Source organism: Barbus barbus (assembly GCF_936440315.1).
Source record: "Barbus barbus genome assembly, chromosome: 30".
In the NCBI taxonomy this organism is placed as follows: Eukaryota; Metazoa; Chordata; class Actinopteri; order Cypriniformes; family Cyprinidae; genus Barbus; species Barbus barbus.
In genome coordinates, this window is record NC_136758.1 from 22,608,416 (window position 1) to 22,619,633 (window position 11,218).

General features: G+C 39.7%; 2 protein-coding genes across 2 annotated transcripts; one reads left to right on the forward strand and one right to left on the reverse strand.

The window, feature by feature from the left end:
* The first annotated feature begins 1,697 nt into the window (after positions 1–1,697).
* Positions 1,698–6,477, forward strand: LOC306849935 (uncharacterized protein). The gene is made up of 3 exons (XM_079385323.1): positions 1,698–1,791; positions 2,079–2,211; positions 4,076–6,477. The coding sequence occupies exons 2-3, from the start codon at positions 2,094–2,096 to the stop codon at positions 5,914–5,916; spliced, it is 1,959 nt and encodes a 652-aa protein (XP_079241449.1). The 5' UTR covers positions 1,698–1,791; positions 2,079–2,093; the 3' UTR covers positions 5,917–6,477.
* Positions 6,478–7,501: 1,024 nt separating this feature from the next.
* On the reverse strand, positions 7,502–10,263 carry LOC306850552 (myristoylated alanine-rich C-kinase substrate-like). The gene is made up of 2 exons (XM_079386232.1): positions 9,913–10,263; positions 7,502–9,101 (listed from the first exon to the last, which is right to left on the reverse strand). Exons 1-2 carry the CDS (start codon positions 9,997–9,999, stop codon positions 8,481–8,483), a joined length of 708 nt encoding a protein of 235 aa, XP_079242358.1. The 5' UTR covers positions 10,000–10,263; the 3' UTR covers positions 7,502–8,480.
* Positions 10,264–11,218: the final 955 nt, after the last annotated feature.

The window sequence follows — 11,218 nt, forward strand, 5'->3', positions numbered from 1 at the left end:
TTATACATGATTGAGACTAATTCTGAAAATTGGAGATGTTGAAACAAACTTCACGTTCAAGGAACACTTAATGATACGCTATGTGGCAAAAATCTTCCTTCATGTGTGCAAAGGGATCTTGCATTCAACCTGGCCTTTCTGCTTCAGTAAAAAGGAGTAGGCCTACATGGTATATAAAATCATAAATGGGCTGAACCATACAGTACATGTAAAGATTTAGGAGTTGTTGACCACCGTACATAAATGATCATGATCATACCTCAAGACCACTGTTGTGTTGTAGAGGGTATGATTAATTGGGTGTGCACGTTTCCCATGCACCCAAAAATAAATTGGGAAAAAATCCAGCAGCAGCAGCCTTGGAAAGTGAGGGAGAGCTGTGTGAGAAGACCTCATTTAAAGAAATAAAACATGATGAAAGAACCATAATGGCAAGAAATGCTTAGTGATGAAGATGCTGACAAATCCAAAAACATGCTCTTCAAGACTACTGGACAAAATGTACGCCCCCTTCTGGACGCCTCGTGAAATTCTCAGTGTAACCCCCACACAAGTGGGTAAAAAAGTCAAATTCAGATGTATTTTCCAGAGCGTCTTTTTATATATTCTTTATTAGCTGTTTCTGGGTGAAGCACTTACAAAAATACACACGTAAAGAACCATAAACTTGTTTGGCCTGAAATAGTAAATTTTATGAAAGCCTCACACACTCTCCGAACAGACACGCTGAGCAAACAGAGTCAAAGTGGCCCCTGTATGTGCATTTCTCAAGGAAAAGAGTTAAATATGTTCTTCTAATGGTCAGACACATTTGGATCCATCATGTTTGTTGTTATGGACAGCAGGAGGTGTTCTGTTACCACACCAACCTGCTGGATCTGTCTTCCCCCTAATGTTTTTGTATATGTTTTTCTGGGAGAAATTAAAATGCACCAGACAGTCCAAAAAACTGAGGAATTTGTAAAGACAACCAGACAAGGCTGAAATTGGGAAAGTGAATTTGTGATGAATCTGTGGTGGCTTAAAAACATTTTGAAATCATTCTGTTTAGAAATTTGCAGATATAGACACTTTTTATCTGTCTGAAAACAGAAACATGATGTAGACAATAATTAACATGATTTATTTTCTAACAGTGTTTCTTTTTTTTTGATGTTGTATTGTTTTGTGCATTTTTTCATTCTTTTTTGGATTCTATCTATCTATCTATCTATCTATCTATCTATCTATCTATCTATCTATCTATCTATCTATCTATCTGTCTATCTGTCTGTCTGTAGATTTAGTATATAGTCAAAATGTTACACAAAACACATTATGCTAACAGCAAAAAACAACAAAATGATAGATAGATAGATGTGTGAATTTTTGTTTACATCATGTTTCTAAAGATAACAACATTACATAGGGAAGTCCACATCATACAGGCTATCCATACCCTAAAAAATGACATTGTTTGACCCAAATTTAGGACTAAAGTGCATCTTTTGCAGCTTTGAGGGGAGCTTAATAAGATCTAATCATGGGTCTAAACACTCAAAGAAAAAGTCATCCTAAAGTGACATGCCAACAGTGGGCAAATCGGCTTGGTAATTACAGCCTTGCGATGAGAGGGGAGGTACTAGTGTGGTAGGTGCTTTTTTAATGATGCAAGGGCCAGATATGGTATAAAAACCCTCATCATTGTGCTAGGCAGCAGCAGATCCTGTCTAGCTCCTACTACAAGGATATTCAGAAGTGGGAGCTACGGCTGTGTTAAACTTCTTATTTATTTGGAACCCAAGTATGCCGGTAGGTGTGCATTTTTTTCTTTTTCTTTGGCTTTGGGAAACTAGGCCCTGATACTGAATAACATCTATCAGCAGGTGCAGATGGGAGGGCATTCTTATTACTACTTTGAGTTATGGTTTAAACCAAGTTATTATTAACAGAATGGAAGATGAAATCATAGTTTATGGTTGTCAGCTGTTGTTTACTTAAAAAATGGCTGAACCAGTTGTTCCATTAGAATTTTTCAGCCTTCACCACCAACAGTTTTCTTTACATCATCACATCTAACTCTTTCGATTCCATTGCAGATTTGACCTCAGAGAATGGACCTACGAGTAGCAAGCATTCTTCTTCTCCTGGTTGCCTTGACGGCTGCCCATGGTGAGAGATATGTTGTCAAGAAGGTGATGAAGGCCCCTCAGTACTCAGTAAAAAGTCAAGGTATGTTTAAGATTGAAAAATGCTTCCCTTTGCTTTCTGCAGCATGCTGAAGATCTGCTTCTATCTGTGGTACTTGATCTAAATGAGGCAAAACAAATCTTAGGCAAAAATTAGGTATGCACATAGCAAAGCAGCATGAGTAGAATCCAGCACACTGATTGGTTGCTGATACATGGTGCTTCCTCCAACAGTGGGATGCAACTTGTTGGTTTTGATTTCAAATTGAAGATTTGTTGTAGGCTAAAACATGTCATGCCCTTAAAGATGCATCATACTATGAAGTCTGTTCTGCTGTCTATGATTATATATATCGGAAGTCATTTTTAAAATAATTTTTGTTTATGTAGTAAAACTGATCCTTTAGTTCTATGTAAAATTCATACATCTTTGTCCTATAATATCTTTCACTAAATTCCAGTCTGGTGTGTTGAAATATAAGCTGAATGATGTACTGTATGAAAAATTCTGCATGTTGAATCCGTTTTCTTATGTTGTGTTTAACTGCATGGTTTGATGAAATCTGCAAAGTTCAAATATATTCATAGAAGTAATCCTTAGATTGGTATTACTGTACAACAAAATACTGTACAGATTTATACATATATTTATATATATATGATAAGTAGAAGCAATTCAGTGTTGTTTTAGATTTGAAAGTATATGCACATCAAAACCAACCAACTTTTGAAAGTTAGCTATTTAAAATTAGCTTCTTAGAGACATGTTGAAAAGGGATTTGTCTGGGTGTGTCACAGCAAAATCTAGACACATCTGTTTTGTTTCATAAAAGCTGTGCCTAGAAGAATGACCTTTGGTATGATGCAGTTTATAAACCAATAGATTTGACCACATGAAAGCTATCATAAAACTGAAGCTCCAGCCGCATAAATATATATTTTTAAAACAGGGATTATATTCTTAAGTGGATTTACAAAATGCACAAAAAAGAATAGATACTGTAATGTAAAACAGACAACTGATTGTAATGAATATATGTAGTATGAATACAAAATATATAAAATACATTTAATGCTGAAGTACCTCGGATTTTAAGTTAAAATCACAATACAATATTTAAGAAAGAGTTATATCCCTTATGTCTTTGGATAAATATTCTGGATTGCCTTTGTCCAGTCAAGGTTATTTATCAACAATACAGCAAAACTATGCATCATGCAACTGCAGGAAGTGAAATGTTCCTGAAATTAAATAAAATAGAATCACAGATATAAGATTTAAAGTTAAAATATAACATTTGAAACAAGTACTTTATTCACAAAAATTAAAAAGATAAGAAATATATATATAATTTAACATACAAATGTATGTATAAATGTATATGTATAGATTTGTCATGCATCAACAATACACAAGGTTTGATATTTAAAATGTATTATTTGAAGTTTTAAAATGAATAATTTCTGATGTATGAACACTGTTTTTATAAAAGGATCCTGAATACAAAAGGACTTTATAGAAGATCTGTAGAGCATACTTACATACTCATACTTAACTTGATACTGACTTCCTGCTTCTTAGGAAAACAGCTTTATTTTAAAAAGCCTGTAGTTATATCTGTGAACCATTCTATAGTCAAACAATTACTATTACTATTACAATTAACAAGGCACTATATGGTTATAGTACCACTTTTAGTCAAACATTTCTAAAATCTGCCATGATCTCTAGAAACTCTGTATATTATAATTTTTTATACAGGTATATTGTTCTCGTAGTGTATTATCAGCATCAAATTACATGAACTCAATTCCAAAGTGGCAATTCGATCTATAACTGAGTATTGCCACTGATGTACATAATGACTATGAATATTGCCACTGATATGCTTTTTGTTTTATTGCAGTGGTATCCGTAGCAGGAGAACCAGGTACCCCTGGTGAGCCAGGCCAACCTGGACCTCCTGGCCCCCCTGGAGAAAGAGGAGAAGATGGTGAAGGACTGCCAGGGCCACAGGGACCCCCTGGACCACCTGGTCCTGCTGGTTACTCAGCACCTGGAAAACCTGGTACTCCAGGTGGACCCGGCAAACCTGGAGCCACAGGTGCACCTGGATATAAAGGAGATACTGGTGAACCTGGTCCACAAGGCCCCAGAGGAATGCCTGGTCCTGTTGGTAGCCCTGGACCAGCAGGCTATACTGCAACAGGCAAACCTGGACCAGCAGGTCTGCCAGGAGCAGGGGGACCACAGGGTGCGCCAGGTATTAAAGGACATCCAGGTATTCCTGGTGCGCCAGGACAAAAAGGAGAAAGGGGTATTGGGGTTCAGGGGCCACCAGGTGAGAGAGGTCCATCTGGACCAGTGGGCGCTACCGGAAAGCCTGGTGAGCCTGGTATTGGGAGACCTGGCAAATCTGGAGTTCCTGGTGAACCAGGTAAATCAGGCTCACCTGGCCTTGATGGGGAACCTGGACCCATGGGTGCACCAGGTCCAAAAGGTCAAACGGGAGCTCCTGGAATTGGAATTCCAGGCAAGCCAGGTGAGAATGGTGCTCCAGGTATGCCTGGCTCCACTGGCCCCAAAGGTCCACAAGGTGCAGCTGGTGCTCCTGGCACTCCTGGTGTTCCAGGTTATGGCAAACCAGGTGAATCTGGTGCAAAAGGTGAGAGGGGAGTAGCTGGTAGCCCAGGCACAACAGGTCAGAAAGGTGAGCCAGGTGCCAAAGGGCACACTGGATATACAGGTGCCACTGGTCCTATGGGCCCAGCTGGTTCTCAAGGGGCAAGAGGTTTCCCAGGTGAGAGGGGAGCAACAGGTGATAAGGGTGATCAAGGCCCAATGGGCCCTCCAGGGCTGAAGGGGCACAAGGGAGAACAGGGACCCCAAGGCATTGAAGGCAAGCAGGGTTATGCAGGCGCCACAGGCCAACCTGGTCCAAGGGGAGCTACTGGTGCTCCTGGCAACAAAGGAGATGCTGGCCAAACAGGTGCTCCTGGTGCCCCAGGAACACCTGGGCCTGTTGGACCAAAGGGTCATACAGGATATCCTGGAGCAGCAGGTGAAAAAGGAGAGGCAGGTGCTCCTGGAGCAAGAGGCTCCGTTGGCCCAGCAGGTCCTTCTGGCCCAACTGGCCTTAAAGGTCACCCAGGTATTCCTGGACTACCTGGCCCAGCTGGTTTGTCTGCCAAAGGAATTCCTGGACCTCAGGGTCCACCTGGACTTCCTGGATCTGATGGACCTGCTGGACTTCCAGGTCCTACTGGACCTCCCGGCCCTCCTGGTCTTCCTGGTGAGGTCGTATTTGAGAAGGCCCAAAGTGAAACTTCATACCCAGTTCTTGTCAAAAGTCCTGTGTCTGCATTCACTGTTGCAACTGTGACACCTTATCCCCCATCTGGCACCCCAGTTAAGTTTGATCAGATTGTGTATAATGCAGAGCAGCATTATGATCCCGAGACAGGTCTGTTCACCTGCCAGATTCCAGGAATTTATTACTTCTCCTATAGCATGCATGTGAACGGTGCTAATGCTTTAGTGGCACTTTATAAAAATGGTGATCCAGTCATGTTCACCTATGATGAGTACAACAAGGGATTTGTGGACCAGATGTCTGGTAGTTCTGTCCTTCAGCTCAATGAGCAGGACACTGTTTATATCCAGATCCCTGATGATGAGGCTAATGGTGTTTTTGCCGCTGATAATGTCCATTGCTCTTTCTCTGGGTTCCTGATTGCCTCTACGTGATAAGGTGATCAACCACATCACTTCTAAAACATCACTTTTTCTCAAACAAAATATCCTGTTCTGCAAATCTTGACGCACAACAGACTGTGCTGTTGTTCTGAGAAATACAAGCATCTCAACTTGAAAATTCCAAGCAGTGGTGCCAATAAGAAGGAAGTAATTTATGTAACAAATTATCAGGGATAGAAAGACAGTTAAAACCTTAACAACTTCTTTTTTTTTTGTGGATCGAGCATGTGAAGTTGTGTCCTGATAATTTCATGTCTTTTCCTCGTTGTTGTTGTTTTTGTTTTGTCTTTTTGTTTTCTTGTTGCTGATCACAGTGGCTAATTCAAATCTTTGTCTTATTTTACTGTTATTGTTGTCCTTATATCCTTACTGATTATACAGAGAGAATGCTCTTCCTGACATCCTTATATTTGACTTGAATATTGTGAGATGGTGAAAGTGATGAAAAACAAACTCACAAGCAAACAAATAAACATCTATAAATGTTATCCCGAATGATTAATTTTGCTCTGTAAACCATAATGACTAAAATAAAATATTTCCTAAAGAGTTCTTGTCTGTGTTTGTGTTTTAATATGCTGAATAATTTCATGAGTCATTTGCTGTGATTATATAAACAAGGGTAACTACAAAGTGGTATACGATGCAACAGAATTACAACAGCACACATATCTAAAGAGATATATTTCTATTTTGTGTTGGTGGTTACAAAAATAAATAATAATAATAAATTCTGTACTTTCAAGAGTAGTGCCTTTAAAAACAGGAGAGGGAAGTAAAGAGTATGCTTTGATGACTGTGTTAAGTTCCCCCAGTCAGCCAAAAGATGTGGGTTAAGTGGAGAGACAAGTCAAACAGAAGACGATGGGTGGAGGCAATCAGAAGCTAGGAGCCATAAGCCACAGGCAGGCACTGCATTTGGAGGGTTTGAGGGATGTGGTTGAATAAAAAAATGAAGACAAGAGCACCTGGAGGGTAAAGTCGTTACCATCTGTTAGAGCAGAGGTGGGAGCCACAAGTTTAACATTGCCATAGATTTATATCCAGCATCTAAACTAGGAACAGGAATATTGGGTGAAAACACACCCCTCTTGTGGTTGCTAGATTAGTGGTGGGGTTCATCTTGGAGAGCAGAAAATGCATGGTTCCAAATTATCTTTAGCTTCTGTGGTAGGCTAAAAACATCCGAGTAGTGTCTGTTAACATTCATTTTATACTTAGAAAGCTTTTCTTGGGATTTAGAAGAACGGTACTTCTGAGGATACACAAAACATAATGAAAAGTTTTTCATACCTAAAGGTCTTTGTGATTTGAGAAAGGTGCAGTAAGCCTACAAACCCTCATATAATCACATAATTAAAAGTTTTTTCATGGTGCTGTTGCTCAATATATGTTGGCACAATGGGTTTGAGATATAGTCAGATATAGTCATGGAAGGCTAGAAGACTTCAACCAAAATAACATTTCACGTTATTCTCTTGTAAAATTCTCAAAATTGCTCAATCACATAAATTTAAGGCAAATGCATTTATATTATAAAGAGAATATTGTAAAATCAAAACTCAAAACTCATACTGTCTGTCTAAATCCTTTATTTTTGTTTTGAGTGCCCCTAAAATGAAGGGGTAAAAGAAGCATTGTGAACGATTTGCACGCAGTTACATTCCATTTAAAAATCAAGTAGAGATGGTGCTGAAGTATTTACAGGAAAAAAAAACAAAAAGAATTTTTCACACCGGCAATTTTTCAAACATTTGTGGAACTCTGCTGGAATAAAAACCACTTGGACTGCATTACACATGACAGGTCAAATGTTTTGATGTTAAACATTTCAGTACATCATTCTCAGTTAAACATTTCAGTACATCATTCTCATTGAAACAGGAGTATTTCCAGAAAGAGAGGAGGAGAAAAAAAAAAAAAAAAAATACTAATGCCAATGAAAAAAAGAAAATATGATAAAGCCATTTTCAACATTGTAAAATCCAGCAATGACATAAGCCAATACATAATGCTGTATTGCACAATGCAGCTGCTGAGGTTGAGCACCTGTTTTAGTGATTCATGTAATGATGACAGTAAAATCAAATGAGAACTGACAAATAACATCTGTAAATTGTTCAATGGTGTTGTTTCTGATAGCTCCTTTTTCCACACGCTTGATTTACCCAATTGTATGGCACCAGTACCTTCAACTAACATTTCAACTCAATGTCCTTACGACACTAACATAGTTCACCTACAAAAGAAAATGAACCAAAAAGAACAAACAAACAATTGAAATAAGCAATGCTCTATTAATCTCACTCATCCGCATACACCCACACAACTGCTACAAAAAATTATGAAAAACATGGGGGAAAATGTGCCTTTCACTTCCAATCATTCCATCCGACTTCCTTCCTTCAAAATGCCATATACAATGTAGTGGATGGAACAGGAATGGATGAAAGTATGGGAGAAAACAGAAGGTTTGAAATGTCATTGGTTCTTGTACAAATTTTCCATGTTTGTGCTCCTTGGACGTCATCTAAAACGGGCTTTTCACCTCCATCTTACTCTGTGGCAGCAGCTGGGGTGGCCGGGGCATCTGAGCTCTCTGCAGCCACGGGTTCCTGAGGAGCAGCCTCTGCTGGCTTCCCCTCAGATGGCTTCTCTTCAGCTACCTCACTGGATGGTTTTTCCTCTTTGTTTTCAGCTGGTTCTTCCACTTTCGGTTCCTCAGCTGGAGCCTCCGTCTTGTTCTCTTCGCTGGAGGCTTCAGGCTTGGCCTCCTCAGATTCAGGTTCAGCATCCTTCTTCTGCTCACCATTCTCCACAGCTGCTGCCGCAGCCACCTCTCCACCTTCAGCATCCTTTTTGGCGCTCTTCTTAAAGGAGAAGCCGCTAAGTTTGAATGGTTTCTTAAAGGAGAAACGCTTTTTGGTTTTGGCAGGCTCACTGCTTGCCGAAGCAGAACCGTTTTCTTCTGTTTTGGCTGTGTCTTCGCCATTCGCAACGGCAGAACTCTCCGCTTCGCCCTCAGGAGCCGCCTTCTCTGCACCTCCTTCCTCGGCCTTTCCTTCCTCTGCTTTTACCTCCCCATCGGCAGAGTGCTTTCCATTGGCCTGCACGTCCTCTGTGGCTGCTTCTGCATTTGGAGAGGCATTCCCATTGGTTTTAGCATGGCCATTCTCCTGTGGGAATAAGAAAATGCTTCATATGAGTTGTGTTTTTGCACTGTGCAAAAATGAAAACCCAAATGTTTGCATTCAATTTGCATATTTACAACCTGCTATATACAAAAGGTTGTATGAAAACACTATGTGGAGTCTATAGGTTCGCCACGTGGGTGAAGTCTCATGCACTTAGTCTGGCTGATGCTGTTGCCATTTAAGTGAAAGCGTTGCACGATGGACGAGTAGATCCACCAGCGCTGATCAAACCGTGGAGATCATCGTTTTGAGAGCACAGACGGTCTTGCAAGGCCACTTCTCATATTAAAGCCATTTCTCATGTTAAATCCATGGATTGCGTCTCACAGCTTATTTGTAACGTTACTTCCATTTTATCAACAAGATGCGATAAAGGCGTGGTGATTTTACCGAAATGGCTTTGCACGACGGAAAATCTTGATAAAGCTACGATCATGTTCCTATTTAACTCGTTTTTTAAAAATCGGAATGAAATCACCGAATTTTAACGTAATCGTAATTATATGATTTTAAAAGAAATAAATAACTTGGCGTCACATTGGGGGGTCCATTCCAATCAACGTGCAAATGAGAAAAAATGTAATTTACACTAAATCTAACAAATGTATGCCCATCATTCAATTTGATATAACGATAACGTCGATGTTTAATACAAAGTGCTGATTTTCAGTGGAAAGTGGAGAGTCCCTTTGTTGATCGGCTCATTGTTCATTTGAACCGACTTGGTTTTTGGTACAGCACACCCCCTCAAAACATCACACGCCTGTACAAAGATAATAATTAAAGTTATTACCTGCCCGTTTGATTTATTCGCAGCCTCGGCTGGTTTTTCGGCAGCAGTCTCGTCTTTTGCTCCGTTTTTGGAGATTTGCGCTCCCATGCTTTCACGCGCAACAAAGAATCGCAGATCAAATGAATGAACAAAGAGCGCGAGCTTCTCCCTCAGACGCGTCGCGTGCTCGCTCTCAAGAGCGTCTGTTTTCAAATAAAACCGCGGAAAAAAATTACGAGAGGTACAGCTGTGATCAACTGATCGGGAAAAAACACTAATTATAGCGCTCTCTCAAATAAAATATATTATTTTGGGATACGAGATGGAGATAATGAAATTGTTCTCTTTTGATAATGAGATGCTAGATACAACGCCCAAATACCCCTGACGTCACAGAAGAGCTGCGTGAGCCAATCAGAGGCCTGCCTGAAGCCGGGAGGAGGGGCTACACTCACGCACTGGAGGGGGAGGAACCAGCAACTGGTGATTCTGAACCAATGAATCCAGTCACAAAGGTTTTGCGTTTCATTTTATTGTTGTTTTTATTTCTTTTTCTATGTTGGTCTTTGCTGTTGTCATAAAGTCTCTCAAACAACCTTTCTTTTGGTTTCTTCAAAATATGAAGGGAGAAAGCATACAGCATAGATTTAAATGGCTGAGTACGCATTATAGGCTACCACTTTGTCTAAACAGACACTACATAGGCCAACACATAGATTTGTGTGCATTTCATTTCCAACCGTGGATTACAATTTTCCAATATAAACATCCAGTCACACATTGCATGCATGATGTATTCATTCTGAGGAATCCTGGTGACCTAGATTCAGTCACAGTTTATTGTCAACCTAGACGGAGCTGTTTTGAATGCACTGAAATAGTCTAAAGTGCTCTTTCACATCACCATACTAACTCACATCACCATGGCAACTGCTCAACCTCACAGCAGATTGCTCATAAACAATAATAATATTGTAAATCTGCAGTGGTGAGAAATTTGTTTACGTCTGAATGAGTGAATGATCTGCCTGAGTAATCCAGGAAATATAAGGGAAGATTTATATTGCATACTAAACTGATGGATGTTTGGTTAAACAGAGAAGCCCTAAAACGTTAACCCCTATCCACTACACCAAACCGGTTCGTGCAATCTGGACATTTATCTTTAAAAAAACATAAATGTATTATAAAATTTATATAACAGGACATAAATGAATAGTATAACAGATTTAGATTATTTTAGGGACATTGGTTACAAAAGGTTACAAAAAACACATCACCATATTTAATGGAATTTAACGAGTGAAGCCTCACCAAGACATTTTGA

What these genes read in the sequence shown, in the direction of transcription:
- LOC306849935 (XM_079385323.1), top strand. Translation starts at nt 2,094, where the DNA reads ATGGACCTACGAGTAGCAAGCATTCTTCTTCTCCTGGTTGCCTTGACG. An exon ending in GTACTCAGTAAAAAGTCAAG is followed by an intron (nt 2,212 to 4,075) that starts GTATGTTTAAGA and finishes GTTTTATTGCAG; the next exon opens with TGGTATCCGTAGCAGGAGAA.
- LOC306850552 (XM_079386232.1), bottom strand. Translation starts at nt 9,999, where the DNA reads ATGGGAGCGCAAATCTCCAAAAACGGAGCAAAAGACGAGACTGCTGCC. An exon ending in CGAATAAATCAAACGGGCAG is followed by an intron (nt 9,102 to 9,912) that starts GTAATAACTTTA and finishes TTATTCCCACAG; the next exon opens with GAGAATGGCCATGCTAAAAC.